Genomic DNA, 21133 nt, shown 5'->3' with positions numbered 1-21133 from the left:
AATTGTACTTTTACATAACCTATTTATTTATTTTTTTAAAATTTGCCAACCAAAATAAGCTCATCCAAACATTGTGCACCCTCCTTTTGTTTTAGTGTGATGTTTGAGTCAATTTGTCTTCATTTGCCCTTCATATTTCCTATACTCAACTAGGTTTGAGAAGTAATGATTTGAATCACACTTTGTTGAGATTTTTCATAGTGGAAGTTTTTTAGAATAATAAATTTTGCAATTAGGAATAATGTATCTTATCAAATATTATGTAATAAGTCTTCATTTGCTACACGCACCATACCACTGTTCACTTCCTCTTTTGTTTCTTATTTCACTTGCATTTTTGTACCCTTGCAAATGATGGGAGTCCTTATATAGAATGAAATACCAACCAATACTAGTATTCAAAACTAAGGAAACAAGAAATAGAAACCTATCACCTATAAGTAAAAGAAAGACACATTACATACACCTTTCAAGCCAACTTGTTTCATCTTTTGATAATCAAAGACAACAACTCACCTACCAAAGCGAGAAATGGTTTTATCTTATTTGTAGTCTACCATTCATCCTAAGCTAGTAAGGATATGCCATACTAAATAACACATGCAAAATGCTTTAAAACAAATGGCTATTGCTAGATTGGGAGTTTTTAGCAGTGGGTAGAGTTCCTATTACTAAATAACACATGGAAGTTAACTATAATTTGTGGGCTCAAGTTTGGAATTTGGCCTCTCCAAAAAAAAAAAAATTGGCTGCCTAGCAACCACCTCTCTCAAATGACATTTTCTTATGGGGATGATCCCATATTTAAGGAGGTTTGCTGTTTCTAATAAATGTTCTCATATATCTAAAGGTCTTAAGTTTGACAATCCTTAGCAGTTTTTTTATGTGCTTGTATGACATGCATGCATGCCATGGTCTTACTATGGTTTTTGCTAATATATACTTTATTTCATTCAGAGTGACCCCATGGCTTTGGTGTATGCAAAGAAAATAGATGGTAAACTAGAGGAGTTAGGTCGCACTGAGGTTGTACTGAATAGTTTGAATCCTGCATGGATAGAAAAAGTTACAGTTGCATTCCAGTTCGAGATCGTGCAACCATTGGTGTAAGCTTTACAAATTGCTTTAAGTACTTATCTTTGTTTAGTTATATCTTGATTTGCTATAGGTGATGTTTTAAATTGACTAGTTGGCTCATGTTTGCCTTTTTTTTTTTTTTTTTGGCTCCAGATTTCATGTGTATGATGTGGATACAAAATATCATAATATACCTGTGAAGGTCTATATATCAGTTTCTGCACTTTAATATCCATTACTGTAATTCATGTTATTTAGGTTGTGTTTGTTCAATTATTTTTCTTTGTTAATAAATTACATACATAAAAGTGTACATGCTAAGTTTTCTTGCAGCATCTCTGCCAATCTTCAAGTTCTGAATAATGCAATTTGCAAGATAAAACTTTTAACCACATTTTTGAGATTTAATGTAAGAAATGTGTATTCACAAGATCACACTATATTTTTGCGGGTATGCTAAACACTAAATTTGTCAATCCATGTTAAAAAACATTGAAGTGGAAACAAAAGTTATTAGTGAACAATTATAAACGAATATTTGATACCAAATGTGTTATATATCTTAGACAATCTCAGCGAAAGTCAATTTGACAATAGGCATAGATGCGATTGTGCATGGTATAATTGTATGGGAAAGCACTTGCTCAAAATTATTATGAAATGAATTTTGTGTGTGTGTGTGTGTGTGTGTGTGTGTTGCATTTACTACTTTCAAAATAATTAAATTGGATTTGTTGCCGGTGCCAATTTGTCTTTGATACAGTAAAGAGGTTATATAACAAATAAGAAATGAAAGTAATTCATCAAAAAAAAAAAAAAAAAAAAAATGAAAGTAGGGGACAATTTAGTTGAAACTCAATTTGAAGCCCTCCAAGTAATATTTGTGATGTTTATATTTTTTTTAATAGTTGTTAAATCCATGGTTGTAATTATGGTAATTTGTACCAAGCATGGAATGCATATTTTATCACGCTAGAAATACTATTTACTAGGAGCAATTACACAAAAAGAGCCAAATTTGGTTGGTTAACCATATCCATTATGAATTGATAGATACTTTTAAAGATTGTTACAATTTAATCATATACAGATATGAGAAAATAAGGCAACAACTTAAAAAGGATTATATAAATTTTAATTTGTTATCACCTCATCCAAAATAATCTAACAGATTTAGTTGATGATGAAGTTTTTTGTTTGAAAATTTATTTTGGTTGCCTTGTAGATGCTAAAATTGAAGGATCAAGAATTTCTTGGAGAGGCCACTTGTGTTCTATCGGAGGTATATCCCTTTGTCTTCAATTGGGCTCATTGAAATTATATAATGTATATGCCTCAAGCTGGTGAAATTTGAGTATAAAGTTGTTTTAATTTTCAGTATATTCTTAAAAATTTCAAAGGCAGAATGAAAATTTGGAGAGCTACTTCACTATGTTAATGTTATTTTAAGATTTTGAGCATCGTATTTTAGACCACCACTAATGCAATTAAAAAATACATTTCAAATGTAATTAGTGGCTTAATTCTTTCAGAGTAATTTGGTTTCCATATACTATAACTTTGGTATTTGTTTTTCCTCCTATTCTTTATGTCTATTCTCATGGCAGGTAGTGACTAACCAAACTCGGAGTTTAACCCTAAATCTCCATATCAAAAATGGGCATACGGGCTTGAGGAACTTTGGGGCACTCACTATCCATGCAGAGGAAACAGTTGCTTCGAGGAGTTGTGTTGAGATGATAGTCCATTGTTCCCACTTGGATAACAAGGACCTATTCTCTAAAAGTGTATGTATTTGCAAAGCAGATACCTTAATGTTTAATGTTACTTAAGCATACATATTCTTAATTGTGTTTATTTTATAAATTTCTTCATTTATTTTAGGATCCTTTTTTAAGAATATCTAGAATCGTTGAGACCGGAGGTTCTGTTCCAATATTCAAGACTGAAGTGGTGAACAACAATTTGAATCCAATTTGGAAACCCCTATGCCTGAGTGTACAACAGTTTGGAAGTAAGGTAAGCTTGTCGATTTATAATTCTTGGTTTATAATTATAGGATGTTTTGTTATTTTGATAATTATTGAAGATTCACTTGGCATATGCAATTTGACTTGCTACAGGATAACCCATTAATTATTGAGTGCTTTGATTTCAATAGCAGTGGCAATCATGTGCTTATTGGGTAAGTTAAATTTATCGATGTCCATATTTGTTATGTATTATTTTCACTTTTCACATTTTGTTTGTTTTCAGTTTTCACGATTTAGTCTCTGTTACTAAAAGATGATATTGATCTTAAAATAATCAGTAAGCTCCAAAAGTCAGTGGCAGACTTGGAAAAACTTCATAAAGAAAGAAGTGGTGCAAATCTCACCTTACCATCTTCTCATCGTGGTCATGATAAGGTACTTATTCATACTTGTAATTATTATTATTTTTTTTAAATAAAATATTTTTAGTCTTTGTGTTTAAATTTGGATTTTCTTTCTAATTGATCAATATAGCTTTTGAAGGGACAGCTGTTTGTGAATCAATTTTATGAAAAGCAACAGTATAGCTTTCTGGATTACATTTCTAGTGGATTTGAGCTTAACTTTATGGTTGCTGTTGACTTTACAGGTAAAATATTTAACATTCTAGAGGAGTTATATGGTTTTATTTTATATGTGTGGATTTTTTTGGTTCTCTTTTCCTCGGTTTAAATGTTTTGGCTAATGACTTATTTATACTTTGAATATTCATTATATTTTTTAGCCTCAAATGGAAATCCTCGAAATCCAGATTCTTTACACTACATTGATCCATCTGGTCGGTTGAATTCTTATCAACGGGTAAGGCTGTGTCCTTTGGTACTCCCAAGAGGGTGGTTGCTTTTCTCTGGCACTTGTATGTTTGTATTTTTCTAAACATTAGGTGCAAGAGATCCTTGGACTGAATGGCATATCTTTCCCTATGCAGTTTTAATCTTGTATGGGTTCTTGAGGCACAAACCAACTTGGAAAATTGCTTTTAGAATAAGAAAACTTAGCTTTTAAATTGAATTGGTCAATGCAAATGTTTGTAAATTGTTGTCTTTTATGTCTGCCATGACTTAATATTATTAAAGCTAATTGTTTTACATATCAAACTTCGCTTGCTGGTGCGTTTACTCCTAGTCCTAACTAAAGCAGAACATAAGCATTTAGGTAATTGCTTAGTGGTAATGGCTCCCTTTATGGTGCCTCATATCTATGGTTCAAAGCTCACCCTCATCCTCACCCTCTCACTATCTACTTTTCCAAAAAAAAAAAAAAAAAAAATCCTTAATGCAAAACATGTAAGAGCTATATAATAGAGAAAAAACCATATGTTGAACATGTCTTAGAAAGTGACATTTGTATAAAGTAAGTTTTGTATTTCTGAAATTTTTGTTAGGGGGTCTTCTGTTAGCATATACTTCAAAGAAATCGTCATTGATTGATGAAGCAATTGTCTACTTAATATATTAAACTTGCAGGCTATATTGGAGGTTGGGGAGGTCATTCAGTTTTATGATTCTGATAGGCATTTTCCTGCTTGGGGCTTTGGAGGAAGAACATGTGATGGGACCACATCGCATTGTTTTAACTTGAATGGAAGTGCAGGTGCCTTTGAGGTGAGAGGAACTGACTTTATAATGCTTTGATTTGCTTAATCTTTGAAGAATCTGGCTGTCATATTGTCTGAAAATATTTATCTTCTTTATACTGCACACAAACGTCTCTCTCTCTCCTTTTACTACTATTAATAGATTGTTTGCTTTGGATTTCCCATTTTCTACATCACCATCATTTTCAACCAATCTCTTTTTCTTTTCTTTTTTTTTGAAAGTTCAAAAACCCCACTTACAACTAACAACACATTCAAAAACCCCAAACACTAGTTTTGTCCTCAAAAGATTTGAGAAAGTTCAGAGGCCCTCGATGCAAATTAAATGGATTGACTTATCACCTAATACACATAGGAACATCATATGTTTTGCATCATAACCAGAAGATTAGATATCTTAGAAAATGATTGATGGTACCATAAGATGCATCTCTCATGTGTTGTAAGTTAACAATTGTCAAGTATAAGTTGATAAGATTCTGAACACTGCATTAAATTCTTTAAGTAACCGCAAGTTTTTTTTTGGGATGAATTATTTAATTTCTTTTATTTATCAATAGGTTGAAGGAGTTGAAGGCATCATGGCTGCTTATTCAAGTGCTCTACATAATGTTGCTCTAGCAGGACCCACTTTATTTGGCCAAGTGATCAACAAAGCTGCACAAATTGCTGGCCAGTCCATCTCATACAACAGCAACAAGTACTTTGTTTTGCTCATTATTACGGTAAATAGCATGTCTACCTTTTTTTTTTTCCAAAGGAAATGATAGTAGACTTTATTTATTGAAATTCACGTTGTACAGTGGGAAAGAGAAAAAGGGGCATGTTCTAACAAAGACCGACTCTTTTGCAACACTAGCAAGACCTAGAGCAACACAATTACATTCTAGAGGAATAGTAACAAAAAAGATATAGTACAAAAGCTTTAATAAATAATGGAAATATCCTCTAAAATCCAAGCAATTCTAGAGGACAGCTTAGGCTAAGAACTTTCATGGAGGGTAGTACGGTTGAAGAACAGCTTCAATAGTGGAAATTTGAGCTTTTGTATTATACACCTTCACAAATCTCTTTTTTGCAGTCACTGGATCATCTTTGTCAATACCAATTTGAGTTTGGAACGTTATCAACAACATACATCTCACAATTTTCATCTTCTATATTTGTTACTTTTGATGAGGCAATCCAATTCCCATCAGCTAGTTCCAAATTTTGTAAAGTTATGGACCGACCCCAATCCACTACAAAAGTCTAATCAGTATCACTACCTGTATCACAACTCTCTTGTAAAGTTGACTTATCCAAAAATTCCTCTCTTATCTTTATCGATACACTTCTCTGAGTCAGTTACAAGGTCTGAATTTGAATTAGGTGGTCTTACTTTCAAATCAGATGAGCTGTTATCCCCATAAGCATAGGGATCAACCTTCGAAGCCATTGTACCCTTGTCATCCTGAAAAACCTGGTGGACCATTACCTGTGCTGCTGGGACCACAACTTCGTGTGTTTCCAGCAGGTTCAACTTAGTCATTGGCAAAACCAGTTCCAAATCGTCCCTAAAAACAATGGCATCTTTGTCTACCTCCCGATCGTTTGGCATTATGGTTTCACATTGGGAATGAAGATTATGTCGTGTAGAGCCTTGGATTTTTTGTCTCAGTGCCACTGCTTGCAGCCAATGTCTGGTTTGAATATTAAAAACACAAATTTAAAACTAAGCATTGTGGAATTTCACATCACTGGGACGTATCAGGATGTAGAAGATGTCATAGTTTCTGGAACCTTTTCAGAAGGATGAGACGTTTATTAAAAAGACTAGGGGCCTTTAGCTATAATCTGCTCCATATCATTCTCCTCCTCAAAAATACAAACGTCTGACATTAGCTTTAAAAACTTCCTTATTGTAATCCTTATTGATTTGAAGTTTTGCTAGCACGTCACGTCAAATTGAGCTTGCTTCTAGGAGTAGACCACTTCCTCTTATTTAACCACCATTTCACCTCCCCCTCTTCTTGCAATAACGGATCATCTTTCACATCTCCTCCAATTCTGATTCCATCAAATAACACCAGAAGAAAACTATCCACCTGAATAAAATACCCCAGACGCAGAGAAGGACTCAAAAGAAATCAATAGAAAAGAAAAAAAGAAAAACCCATACCACAGTGACTGACCAAACCCAGAAAGGTTAGAATCTTGTAGGCAAACAACAAGCTTGAGGCTTCTATGTGCTCTAGGCTACAAAGAGACCTAGAGGGAACAAGAAGTTGTAATAACATGGTTAATAAAAGGAAAAGAAAAATCAGAGAATGTCTACTTTAGTTGATTTTATTTATTATAAATTACAACTTTCATTGAAAATGAGAGGTTTTAAGTACAAAGGATGTATACACAAAGCTCTTTCGAATAAAAATGTTACTTTATTTGATCTCTCTTTCCATCAATTTTTCATTTGTTAATTAAATAAAATATGTCATCTTTCTAGGATGGAGTCCTTACAGACCTACAAGAAACAAAAGACGCTTTGGTCAGGGCATCTGATCTTCCACTATCAATTCTCATAGTAGGAGTGGGAGGTGCTGATTTTACGCAAATGGAGGTATACTCTTGTTTTCCTAATGTAATGGCCTTTTAGCTGTTGGACTCTTTTGATTGCTTTATTTCAATTATTTTGTACAATGAATGGTGAAAATTTAGCTTTTAGAATTTCCACTTGAATGAATGTAATATATCTTAATTTTTGGCAGGTGCTTGATGCTGACGATGGAAGACGATTAGAGAGCTCTACAGGTCGTGTAGCAACACGTGACATTGTACAATTTGTTCCAATGCGAGAAGTACATAGTGAGTACACAATGACACTTGTTTATCTCAACAAAGCTTTTTTTATTACATCTAAAAGCATCCACTAATTGTAATTGTGCATTCATAAGTTTCTCCCTGTTGGTAATATGTCCTAAAAGCATGCCAAATTTGTGGGTCAAAATTTTAGAAGATTTGTTGTAGCCAATATATTTTGGACCAAATGACACTTTCTCCCTCCGTATGCATGGGATGGTGGGTAAGTATGGGTTTGAATTCCCCTAGCAAAAAAGCTTTAGATGATTGCTTACTCATATCGTAGAAAAGCCCAAATGGGTTTGTGCGAACTTTGAAAATGTATTAAACAAAGACGTTGCATGGATTGCCGTTGCCATTGCTGTCTTGATCCTATCTTTGTCTATACTGTGTTAACAGTCTAATACACTTTGCAGCCACCATTCTCCAGTACCCATTGGACATGTTACAGGCAGAAAATGGGGTCATGGTTTCAATCTAGTGTGAATGCGTACTCGGCAAGCTGATTTCTATGTATCTTACCTCTTGATGTTTTTTATCATCTATTTGAGCCTCTTATTATTTTTATCAATTGGAATTTGATGATTTCCTTATTTGTTCTATTATCTATTTTATCAATAGGAATTGATGATTTCCTTATTTGTTCATTTCATTGTACTTCTTGTATTTTTTTTTTTAAATGAGCTTCTTCATTCTATTTCATCTAATAAATTAGTTATGGTTTGTACAGGTGGGCAAATTTCTGTAGTTCAAGCTCTATTGGAAGAGCTACCTGGACAGTTTTTGACATACATGCGGGGTAGAGATATCAAGCCACGCCCTCTCCATGTAGCCCCAACGTCTGCTTGAGAACATTTTCTAGGTCCACAAGATGTACAAATATGCTGATTTTGCTCACAACTAAAAGTTTTAAAAGGTCTGAACCACTAATAGGTCGACTTACCTGAAAGGAGCTTGTTATTAACAATTTTTTTTTTAGGCCTGAAGACTGAACCACTAATGGGTTGACTTGCTTGTAAAGATCTCTTTATTTCATCCTAATAGAAAAAAGTACAGTTGTTTTTTTTATTTGAACTTTATCTTGTTTAGGGATAATTATACTTTTATTTAGCTTTTTATTTTTAAGTAAAATAAACCATTCAACAAAGTTATAATAAACAATTTAGTCTTGTAAAGGTGAAAGTATCCCTTGGGCTGTCTGTAGCTTGTTTCATAGAGTAGGTCTCATACAAGGATGTGGGTCTATACTTGTGAAGTTCACATATTTGTGACTATGAGATGCCTATTTTATTTGGAGATACTTTTGATCTTGCAAGGGGCCTTAATGGGGATTTGGGTTCACTCATCCTTAAGGAAGGTGTCAATGTCATGGTGTGGGCCTTCATGTTTGTGAGAGGCCCACTATTAAGAGTTAAGTTTTAGTGTGAGAGAGCCTAGATAGGGATTTGGGTTTGGCTATTCTTATGGAAGGTGTTATTTCATTATGGAGGTACAAACATAAAACATTAAATTGATATATAGTTGGGTTGTTGGCAAAAGGGAAAGTGTGTTGTAGATAAACAAGGAAAAGAGAAAGCAATGCACTTGCCCGGGGAGAGAGGGGGGGGGGTGGTGTGGGGGAATGTGAAGACCAATTGTTTAAGTAAGAAGATTGGGTAAAAGCTTGGGAAGGTGTTAGGCACCTAAGCCCATCTAATATGATGGGTTGGCCTCTACTTTTACTACTTAAGTCATTGTTTAATATGGGTCTCATTGAGTTGGTTCCCTCTTAAGCATGTTTAATTAAAATTTAAAATTAAATACATACAACACGACTTAAAGAGCTGTTATTTACAGGGTAAATGTCCTAATTTTATTCCTGAATCTTAGGTCCTACATATAAAGTTATCAAACTCAAGATTTCCTATTTTGATACCATTGATAGTTTATCATAGTTTCAGAGTAAAAGGTATTTGTTTTTCGCTCCTTAGATATGAGTTAGAGATCCTGCTATATGTTTTTCACTCCTTAAAGATTTTTTTTTTTTTTTTTGATAAGTAATAAGATATATTGATAAAAAAGGAACACCCTAATGCACAAGGAGTGAACAAGGGAAAAGAAATCAAATACAGAAATTGCAAGAGTCTAGGAAATCAATAAAAGAAGGGAATGATTTATTATGCAATGCAAACAACCAATCCCTTAAAGTTCTAAAAAAGAGAAGCTTGAGGTCCGGAGTAGATCTCTCAATATCTTCAAAACATCTACTATTCCTCTCCCTCCAAAGACACCACAATAAGCAATGAGGAATGATGGACCAAATATAACCATTTCGATGACGACCAAAGCTGCCTTGCCAACACCGTAACAGCCCCAAAACAGTGTGCGGCATAACCCAAGTTACTCCAAAAAGATAAAAAATGCATTAATTTGTCTACGAAACTACAAGATTCACTAATAAAACTTCAAATGATTTCTTGGACTATATAATAGCCGTGTCTTAGCTCCGAAGCCCCATGACAAAGCTATTATGAGTCTATATAGAGTCTCAACCTTATCCATTACACACCGATACATTCTGGCAAACTTTTTGGTCCAATCCAATAAAGTCTACATCACACCCAAAAAAAAAAGACTACATCACACGTTCAACAGTAGAACCTACATTGAACAACTTCAATATAAATTATTTATATGTTCTAGAATTGAATCATTAATAAATTAAAAGATCAGTCTTCCTTTGAGTCATCCTCCAAGTCATCAACACCATTTTCCTACAATAAAAGATCAGTTCAAAGTAATGGCCCAAATGAAAAATTAATCCAAAAACACGAGATGAAAGAAAATTAATCCTAAAACAACACAACACTACATCATAATCAAATAGACAATAACATTCTTAATTTCTTATCCACCAAATATACATGCAATTGACACCTAAGTCAGAAGATACACAAACTATGCTCCATCTAGGTGATGAGGGAGTATGGTGTGTTTGATTCCTGGAATAAACTCAGTGTTGTACTAGTTGAAAGCACTAGTAATATCATTGGTTTTACCAAGTATAATTTACTTCTAATTCGAAAGAGGCCCCGGCCGGTCTACACCAACTGTGAATTAGAGAGGGAAGATAAGTCTGTTTTAATTGACCCCGAAACTCTACATGAGAATGAAATTAGTATTCCAGCTGATATCTATTCAGATTTAGCTACTCACATGGAGAGCCTTGCTTTACTTGATGGAGAAAATGTGGTAGCTTACTAAGATGATGGTCCTATGTTGTATAAGAAGTGATATCATTGTAGGTATGGATGAATTGAATCCCTTCTCTCCTTTTGTAGTTGGGGCTATTTTATAGTATTTGATATTGTTGGTGGATGATTTTTGCACACAGAGTTTAATTTAAGATGTGGGAGAGTTGCAAGATTGAAAAGAAAGAATGTTTTCTAAAGAGAGAAGCAGAACAGGAATGCAACAAAGAGGAAGTGAACTCAAAGATGGAAGGAGGTGAGAACTTTGATCAAATAAATGGGATATCTTCTACAGAAAACATTGATGATGGTGGAAGCCCACCATCAAAGCAACAGCAACATAAGAAGAAGAAGCCTATGCACTGCTCAGAAATTTTGGATGCCTACTCAAGAAGAAGGGTACTAGCAGCCCTAAGTAGAGAAATAGACCAGTTTGGCTTAACTTCTACCCTACTAGCAGGCAGCTATATTTGGTATTATTGCACCTAAATGTTTTTACTTCATTGTTTATGTTCCCAGAAAATAGATAGGTTAAAGAAATGAAGAGGCTTGTATTATGTTTTTAGTTTTTTCTTCTATTTCTTTTGCTTTTAATGTGATTCCTCATGTGGGACAGTGTCTTGTATGTGATGGAGATTTCTTTTTTTACCTTCATTTTCATCGTGTTAATTGTTCTTGTCTAGATTTTGTGAAAAGAAGTGGTAATTTTGAATTTTCATCTTGATGTGTTACTGCCCATTGTCTATTCTAACTGGATATGTTATAGCAAAGAGCTGCAAAATTTTATCTTGGTGTGTAGTAGTCTATTAAATGGATAAATCACATATCAGTTATCACTATTAGTTGTTGCAGAGTTTAAACATCATTAAAGCATGAAGAATTACTGTTTAGAAAGGGAACCACACAATTTAGTGTCTTTTGCTGCAATTGAATCTCATCTAATTTGGAAAGTCTTATGAATCTAGTGAATTTTACCATTTTATGTTAGTTAATTGAAGTATACCAACTGATTTAGGAAGTGAATTTCCATGTTGCCAAGTTCTGATGTGCCATGCATAGGTTTGATCATATGGAAATAGGCTCCTCCACCTACAACTGATTGACATTATCACCTGGTAAGGAACACCCACTTAACTTGCAAGTGCAGTATCTTAAGATCAGTATTGGCTTGAAACTACTTGGTAGCCTAGTTGCATCTAACTCAGAATGCTAGGCAAGTTATTTATTTAACTGTTTGTTTATTTGGGTAAGTCAAAAATTTTCTGTTTTGCACATATGGGAGTGATTTTTTTAGAAATCAAAAGAGAATTTCTCTGTTAGTTGTTGAGCGTGAAACAAGCATGACTGCTTGCTTTGTTCCCAACATATATGAGATAATCCATAAACTTTGCCTTATGTCAGCCTTTCCGTGTATTGATTGCCTAAGTATTGGAGTATTAGATGACTTATTTCATAAGTTGAATCGAAGAGTTCTGCAACATTGCTAATGTTACATTGACTACTTTTTTTGATTGAGTGTTACATGTACAGTTTGTTGTTTTTATTGTGGTCAACCATATAAAAACTATACTGAAGGTAAGTGTTATGTGATAGCATATATATATATGTGTCTAAGTGACCCCAATGCATCTTGTAGCCATAGGTAGATGAAGCTTAGGTGGGAGACATGTTTTGTTTGTGCTGACTGCTGAGCATGTTCAATTGAACAACAGTTTTTTTTTAGAACGAAACACACATGCACACACAAAGGAGATGAAATGAGGTTCTAACACAAAGGCAGGTTTTGCTTCTTTCGGCTAGTACACATTCTTCAATCCATACTAAAAAAGACTATGCACATTCATATTTCTGCAATTGTTGCATCACAATTAAGTTCAACAGATGTTCTTCAAAAAATAACACCTGTTGGATTTTGGGAATGCTTTTCCTCCCAAAAAGCATTCTAAAAGCCCTAATATGAATATCATATGACTGTATGCCTACTTGACATGTATTTTTCATTTATTAGTGAAGTTTTCCGGTTCAGAAAAAAATAAAAGGAAAGCCAAGTGGTTGAAAAACGTTTCCTAATATACACTAGTGCAAAAACTTTAAAACAAAAAAATTTGGAGTTAAGAATCTTGTGGCTCAATTACATTCTCTAATTACATTTCAAACCTACGGGTGTAACAAGTTAAACATATTGTTTTTTAATACTTGCCAATAAACCAAGCAAGATTCTGTTTGGTGGGTTAGGAATCTTAACACCAACTGTTTGCCTATTTGACATGTATTTTTCGTTTGTTAGTGAAGTTTTCTGGTTCAGAAACAATAAATTAATGAGGAGGCTTGTCTTATTTTTTTAGTTTTTCCTTCTATCTCTTTTGATTTTTGAAATGTAATTCCTCGTGTGGGACAGTAGCTTGTATGTGACGGATTTTTTTTTCCCTTCATTTTTATTGTTTACATTGCCTTTCTTATCTAGATTGTATGAATAGGAGTGGTAATTTGAATTTGTATTTTGATGTACTGCTACCCATTGTTATTCTAAATGGATATGTTAGTTGTTGCAAAGAGCTACATAATTTAACCTTGATGTGCAGTAGTCTATTAAATGGATAAATCACATATCAGTTATCACTGTTAATTGTTGCATAGTTTTAAACATTATTATAGAGAATTGCTGTTTGCAAAGGGAATCACGCTAGAATCTAGTCTTATGAATCTAGTCAACTTTGCAATTTTGTATTTGATTGAAGTATGCCAACTGATTTAGGAAGTGAATTTTTCTATGTTGCCAAGTTCTGATGTATAATGCATATTTCAATCATTGGGAAATTGCCTCCATCTCTAACTGATTAACATTATCACAAGGTAAGGAACACCCACTTAGCTTGCACCTGCAAGTGCAATGGTAGCCTAGTTGCATGTCAGACTCAAAATGCAAGGGAAGTTATTTGTTTATTTGGGTAAGTCAGGAATTTTCTATTATCCACATGTGGAAGGGATTTTTTTTTTTTTTTTTTGGGCAAATTTGAAGAGAATTTTTCTGTTAGTTGACCATGAAACAAGCATGACTACATGAGTGCCTCCTTAATTTGTTCCCATTGTCTATGAGATAATCCACAAACTGTCTTGTGTCATGTATTGGAAATGCTGATTGCCTAAGTATTTGTGTATCAGATGGCTTATTTCATAAGTTGTGGTAAATCTCAGAGTTTTGCTACATTGCTAATGCTATATATACAGATTGTTGTTATTGTGGTCAGCTATATAAAATGAATATTCACAGTAAGTGTTATGTGTTAGCATATATAATGTTATATGCATGCATACTTGTAGGCAGTTGAAGCTTAATTTGGGAGACATATTTTATAGGTGCTGAGCTAGTGTCATTTACCCAACACAATTATCATTTGTAACATGAGGCATCTCGAAGGTCAAATTTTTAACTAATGTTTAATTTTGAAATAAAGCTTTACTTTGAACAATCCCAAAAGTATTGAAATACCTGGGGGTCAAAAAGAATGGGAAATGTTTTGGAAATTCCCCTCGGGATGAGTTGACAAACTCTTACCAGTAAGTACCAAACTCTTTGATGAATAAAGAATGTTGCCATCACCAATTCATTTCAAACAAACAAGAGGTCTAAAACATATTAATACCTAGGGATAAAAATTTTAAACAAGAAGATTTGGAGTTAAGAGTTTTGTGACTTAAAAGACACTGTCTAATTTTCTTATTAAGTGTCTTTAATTTTCTTGTAGAGAAAATTTTGAAATCACATCTCCCATTTCTCACTAGTTTTAAGGGGGGGGGGGGGGGAAGTTTTTTGCTCAGCATAAGATAAGGCGGAGGTGATTGGCATAGGATATTCAAAAACCATTATTGTCAAACTGACAATTTTATAGGGTGTGGATTAATGGGGATTTATTTTGATATATTAGTAGAGTGATCATATGGAATAAGATATTCTAATTATAACAGAGCTTCACCTCCCCCCCCCCCTCTTTTTTTTTATTTTTTTTATTTATGTTTTTTATCTAGTAATTGTAAGTTATTTGGTATAGATTATTTTTATTGATTTATTTCATTTAAAAACAAATTAGATAGAAGTACAACTGTACTTAGATAAATGGTTAGGTAAAAAGGCTCTTCATGTAAGTAATTGTAAGGGTTTATTTGGTATAGATTATTTTTGTTGATTTATTTTATCTAAAGATAAGCTACATAAAAGAACAATTATACTTAAAAATTGTGAGGTAAAAAGGAGTACATTTTCTTGTAGATGATTTAAAAAAAAAAGAAAGTAATTTATCTTTTTGAACTTGGTTAGAATCACCTACTAGTACTAACCGAATCCCTCCCCTCCCCTTCAACAATTACTCTTCTCTCCCATCAACCCCTAGGTTATAGACCATCTCAGTGGTCAACTCCTTTAGATGAAAGAAAATGTAGGCTTAAATATAAGATCAACAAAAAACTAATCTCCTTTATTTTACTAAAAAAATTACTTGAAGATTTACTCAACAAAAAACTAAAATCAAACAATTTAAAAAAACTAATCTCCTTTATTTTCATCTATTTTATTGACAACCAAACAATAGGAAACCAATTCAAGATGAGATCAAAGCTCCAAAAAATTCAACCAATTATATATATTACCTTCCTTTCTTTTTCGACTTCCCTATCTTTTTCTTCACATTTTTTTCCTTACACTAGTTAAGTACTCAAAGCATTATTTAAGGAAATACAATATGTTAATGGGTGTTTGATTGTACTCATTAAGGAGGAATCAAGCATGAGAAATGTCCTCCTTCAATTCATAAATAACTAACATGTCACGCATGACGTTTATTTAATTTTTAAATGTCACCATAGTTGGTAAAATATGGCACACATATAGGAGGAATTGAGCATGAGAAATGACTTCCTTTGATTCATAGAAACTACTGTGTCACGCATGACATTTATTTAATTTTTAAATGTCACCATAGTTAGTAAAAGATGGCACACATAACACAACAAACATAGAGATGAATACAATTCGGTATCTTCTAATAAAGTATGTTTAAAAATTTCGGCATAAAAATACAAAAACACTGGCACAAAACATTTATATTGTTTTGAAACATTTACCGTATATATTGTTTTGAGATAAGTACAATAATCTTTGTATTTATTTGATTCATCCGATTTCAACCAAAAAAATGGTGATATTTAGGGACTAGCATAGTAATTGCAGACAATATAGTAAGTTAACACACATTTGAAGGTTTTGGCAGACTAGCAACTCGAGTTTTAGAAACTCTATTTCTATATAAAACTCAAGTCTCAAAGACTTGCTTCGTACTTGATGACTTGGCCAGTAATATGTCACATAGATCTCAAGTCTTAAAGACTTGAGTTCTACAAATCAAAACGAGTCTTTAAGACTCGATTTTCTTGGGGAAAAACACAATTATGCCACATAGATCTCGAGTCTATAAGACTCGAAATTTAATTAAAATATACATGGATCTTGAGTCTTATAGACTCGAGTTTTGCTAGGAAAAATATTATAACACACAGATACGCATCAGTCACTCAACACCCTCTCACCGATAACACTTAGCCTCTAACACTCAGCCTCACACTCCTTAGTAACTCATTGCCTTACTCACCCATAACTCTCACACTTCTCACACCACATTGTCTCTGATCTCACACCACATTGCCTCTCTCTGTCACTGCTCATCCCTCTCAACAAATTTATATCTCAGGTAAGGGTCTTTTGATTTGATTGTCATCGTAGTGGGGTATTTGTTGTTGGGTGTGGGTTAAAGAGTTTGACTATTTATTTGGTAGATAGTTAACATAACTTAGTTAAGATACCAATATTGTGAATTATAGAACTTTGTTTTGTTAGTGTAAATTTTTTGAGTATTTATTTGCATGGTTTTTGTTATCAAAATTTATTCATCATTTCTAGGCTCTTATCTTTATCATGATCTTACAAGGATTTTGACTTTATTCATCATTGTTTTGGGTACGAAATGGGTAGTGAATGAATTGTAATGAAACGGGTATGTAATTCATGCCCTTTGAATGGGTATGTAATGAAATGAGTGACTTACTCATGCCCTTCGAATGAATTGTAATGAAATGGGTATGTAATTCATGCCCTTTTAATGGGTATAAAATGGGTATGTAATGAAATGAGTGACTTACTCGTGCCCTTCAAATGAATTGTAATGAAATGGGTATGTAATTCATGCCCTTTGAATGTGTAATGAAATGACTTTTTTTGTATTGGGGGGCTCTATCTTCAAGCACAGGAATGGCAACCTCGCCCATGCCCAATACTGGACCAATTGCAATGGCCCACCAATCTGTGAATGATCTTTATGACTTGCCCGGCATAACTCTCTGTACAACCAGGCCAGGCAACCACTACCCCAACTATACTGTGGCGAATCACGAAGGTTCCACAGAAACTCCAAGAACATCAGATGCACCCTATCTCCCGACTTGTCCATGAAAATATTTTCCCCTAGTAACATTAAAATATAGCACCGGGCATACTAATGTATCTGAATCTTCGTTACATCATGAGGAAGTGGCTCTACAATGCGCTCAACAAGGCAGCTGATGAGAATTCTTTGCCCCACCAAAGTTTTTTTGTCATTGGTCGGAACTCCAAAACCAAGCAACTCCTCACACAATAGGCTCCAATTCCCCCCCCCCCCAACCAGTCGGCCCAACCAAGACCTCACCATCTATAAGAAGTCTCAAAATGATCTCCACATCATGTAGGGTGATTGACATTTCACCATGTGGAAGATGGAACGTATGAGTCTTCGGCCACCATCGCTTAACTAGGGCCAATATTAGGCCATGATCTATCTCTCTAGATGGTGCCCTAAACAATCCTTCTAGCCCCACCAACTTGATAATGTCTATCACCCGATTGTCTTACATCGATATGTTTGCCATCTCCTAAGAGCGACCACGACATTGAAGTGGGACTGGGTCCTGCAAAATCGATAAAAATTATAGCGGTTGTTAGAACTAAATATACAATTTTGAAAGAACTTGCTAAAAGTAAAAAAGAACGTAAAAATTAAAGTGGTTGTTAGAACTAGATATTTCACCTCGCCATTCCAAATGTCAGTTGATTGATGATTTGGTTGTTGCTTCAGCAATGAATTAATGATAGGAACAGGGCACACGATCTCTGGCTCCTCATCAATCCGAGGGTCCATATTGCAAAGAGTGCTACTGTGAGATCATTAATAGTGTGGGGGCAAATAACTTGTTGTCATTATGTAACACTAGTCATAGATTGGGAAAAAAAAAAACAAACTTGGCTTTATATGCACACATAATACTGTACATATACAAGACTACCTACCAAATGCAAACTTCTAAGTTCTAGCAAGAGGAAAAATAATAATAATAACAACAACAATAAATGCCAAAATAGAGGAAATTTAGGGATCAGAACAAGCCGAATTCATTACATACAAGAAAAAAAAAATGAGGACAGTATATAAGTCATTGTAGGAAACAGGAATGATACATTTTATAAGTCATTGTAGGAAATATGAATAATAATAGACAGTAGTTGAGAATCATACAGATTAGGAAGTTCTCCTCTAGCACTAGGAAGCCACTAATTTAACAATGTAAGCAATAAGCACAACTCTACTACCAAAGCAATTGTTCTTCCCTTATTGGATTTGGAAGATTGGAAAACATTTTCAATTTCAACACCTAATAATTGGTACAGCAGAGAGGAAAAAGGCATTGCAGAGATAGAGATTTAGAGGTCTTAAAAGACTTTGGAACAGACTTTGGAACCTAGAGAGAGTCAACAGCCTGCCTAGCAGCCATTCTTTAGGTATGGAAACACTCTGTATCTTTGTTCATTTATGTAGCACCAACATCTTCCCTCCCATAGATTATTAAGAAGTGCCAAAAACCCAAGGTGTGTACTAAATGAAGATAACACAGGAACGTTTGGAATGATTAAGGAATTAAAAAAACGAGGAAATAATGTCATTGTAGGAATAACAATACAGTCAATGAAAATCAAAATTCAAAAAGATCACACATTTCTCCTCTAGCACTAGGAAGTCACTTGTGTTTAACAATGTAAACACCAAGCACAGCTTTACTACCAAAGCAATTATTCTTACCCTAACCAGTCTAGAGTTTCCAACCATGCTCCTAAATTTCCAGCCAGCCACCAAACATGTACATTGACCAAATTAATTCAACAATTCTCTAGAACAATATAATATCTAAAGGTAATGGATTTGGAAGATTGCAAAACATTTTCAATTTTAACACTTAACTATGGGTACTTGCTTTTCATCCACAAAATTGTTCATATTTTATTATGTTCTATATTACCATCTTGTTTCATAAGAGACTCATCCCCTATAGTAAAGAGTCCAAAATCCAAATACATAGGTACATACCAAATCAACAACTACAAACCAACCAACCAATCAAACTCACTAGCAGTCTCACAAAATGACTATCAAGATGGCAATAGCTCAGAAAAATTGCAATTTTTTTTTTTTTTTTGATAAATAATGTAAGAATATTATTAATAATAGAAAGATTGCCAAACTGAGTACATTGGGGATGTACTATGGGGGCACAAATCAGGAAACAAAAGAACAACGGTGAAGAAACAAAGAAAAGGAAGAACAAGAAAAATGAGAAAAAACCACACTCCATTCAAAGAGAGTGTGTAAGAAGAAAGACTTAATCTCCAACAAAGAGCGTTCACAACCCTCAAAACTTCTAGCATTCCTTTCATGCCAAATGCACCAAATCAAGCAATGAGGCACTAGTCTCCAAACATCAATATGACAATGTCGCACAAACTTTCCTTGCCAAGCCTCAAACAACTCAATAACATTATGAGGCATAACCCATTGAATACCAAACAAGCAGAAGACCAAGGACCACAACTCCTAAGCTATGGAGCAATGAAGTAGAAGATGATCCACCGACTCCCCACACCTCTTACACATATAGCACCAGTCAAGCACCATCACTCATCTTTTACAAAGGTTGTCTATTGTTATGATCTTACCTAAGGAAGCAGACCAAGAAAAGAAAGCCACCATTGGAGGAACCTTTGATTGCCATATCATTCTCCATGGAAAGGAAACAAGAGTAGAAGGGTAGAAGGAGCTATAATAACCTCTAACCTCAAAACCTCTATTCCTTGCAAGTTTCCAACAAACCTTATTAGGGCCAAACCCCCACACTGTTGAAGAATAGACCAACCCCATAAATTGGTTAAAGGCTTCTTCTTCCCAATCTTGTGGTGGACGACGAAATTGTACATTCCAGTGAAACCTCCTAGTAGACCAACCCATAACTTCAGCCATCGAGGAATCCTTTGACCTACTAAGATGATAAAGCTCTGGAAAGGCCTCTTGGAGAGTACAATTCCCACACCACACATGCTTCCAAAATTTCACTCTAGTACCATCCCCCACATCATAAACAAGGAGTTTAGAAAAGTTCAACCAGCCACTTCTAATGTATCTCCACAGGCTGACCCCATAAGGACTTGTCACCTTTTTCGTACACCAACCACCCCAAATGTTCCTATATTTTGCCTCTATAACCCTCTTCCATAAAGCATCAGTCTCCATGCTATACCTCCACAACCATTTACCTAGCAAGGCAGAATTAAAGTTCCCCAACCGTTTTATACCCAACCCCCTCACCTGCAAAGACCTACAAACCTTGGCCCAATTAACTAAATGTATTTTAGGTTCACCACCAATCCCATTCCATAGAAAGTCTCTCTGTAATTTCTCCATACGCTTTGCTGCCTTCCCTGGTAAAGGAAGAAGGGAAAGAAAGTATGTAGGTAAAGACAAGAGTGAGCTTTTAATGAGTGTCACCTTACCTCTTTTAGATAAATACATTCTCTTCCAACCTGCTAATCTCCTCTCCATTCTCTCTAGGATAGGATTCCAAACAGATAAATCCTTAAATTTTGCACCTAATGGAAGGCCCAAATATTTCAAGGGCAAAGAAGACTGCCCACACCCCAACAGACCCACCAAAGCCTCCAAATTATGTACCCCGCCAACAAGAACCAGCTCAGACTTCCCCAGACTAATATGAAGCCCTAATGCCTCCTCAAATCTAGCAAGAATCGCCCTCAAATTAGCAATCTGAGAAGGTTCAATATCATAAAAAATCATAGTGTCATCTGCAAATAAAAGGTGAGACACCATTACTGATGAACCAGCCGTACTACCCAAAGAAAAACCTGAGAATTGCTCGGCGGAGGCAGCCACATCCAACATTCGGCTTAATGCCTCCATCACAATATCAAACAACAATGGAGAAAAAGGATC

At 34.6% G+C, this 21133-nt stretch overlaps 1 protein-coding gene across 2 annotated transcripts; it reads left to right on the top strand.

The window, feature by feature from the left end:
* Positions 1-961: 961 nt before the first annotated feature.
* Positions 962-8613, top strand: LOC115960706 (protein BONZAI 3-like). Of its 2 annotated transcripts, XM_031079677.1 has the most exons (14): positions 962-1106; positions 1231-1279; positions 2303-2359; positions 2685-2864; positions 2962-3096; positions 3201-3262; positions 3389-3485; positions 3585-3699; positions 3835-3911; positions 4577-4714; positions 5268-5432; positions 7193-7306; positions 7455-7551; positions 8276-8613. In XM_031079677.1, exons 1-14 carry the CDS (start codon positions 967-969, stop codon positions 8392-8394), a joined length of 1545 nt encoding a protein of 514 aa, XP_030935537.1. In that variant the 5' UTR covers positions 962-966; the 3' UTR covers positions 8395-8613. The 2 variants fall into 2 exon arrangements, with proteins under 2 accessions (XP_030935537.1, XP_030935538.1); XM_031079678.1 differs by lacking the exon at positions 1231-1279 and having other exon boundaries at positions 970-1106.
* Positions 8614-21133: the final 12520 nt, after the last annotated feature.

This window comes from Quercus lobata, chromosome 9, assembly GCF_001633185.2.
Source record: "Quercus lobata isolate SW786 chromosome 9, ValleyOak3.0 Primary Assembly, whole genome shotgun sequence".
In the NCBI taxonomy this organism is placed as follows: domain Eukaryota; kingdom Viridiplantae; phylum Streptophyta; class Magnoliopsida; order Fagales; family Fagaceae; genus Quercus; species Quercus lobata.
Note: the sequence above shows the minus strand (reverse complement) of the source record. Positions and strands in the feature narration are given on the sequence as shown.

Bases quoted from the DNA above. Each gene is read 5' to 3' on its own strand.
- LOC115960706 (XM_031079677.1), top strand. From the start codon at position 967: ATGGCTTTGGTGTATGCAAAGAAAATAGATGGTAAACTAGAGGAGTTA. The intron at 3,263-3,388 runs GTAAGTTAAATT...TAAAATAATCAG, and splicing joins GGCAATCATGTGCTTATTGG to TAAGCTCCAAAAGTCAGTGG. The intron at 7,307-7,454 runs GTATACTCTTGT...AATTTTTGGCAG, and splicing joins CTGATTTTACGCAAATGGAG to GTGCTTGATGCTGACGATGG.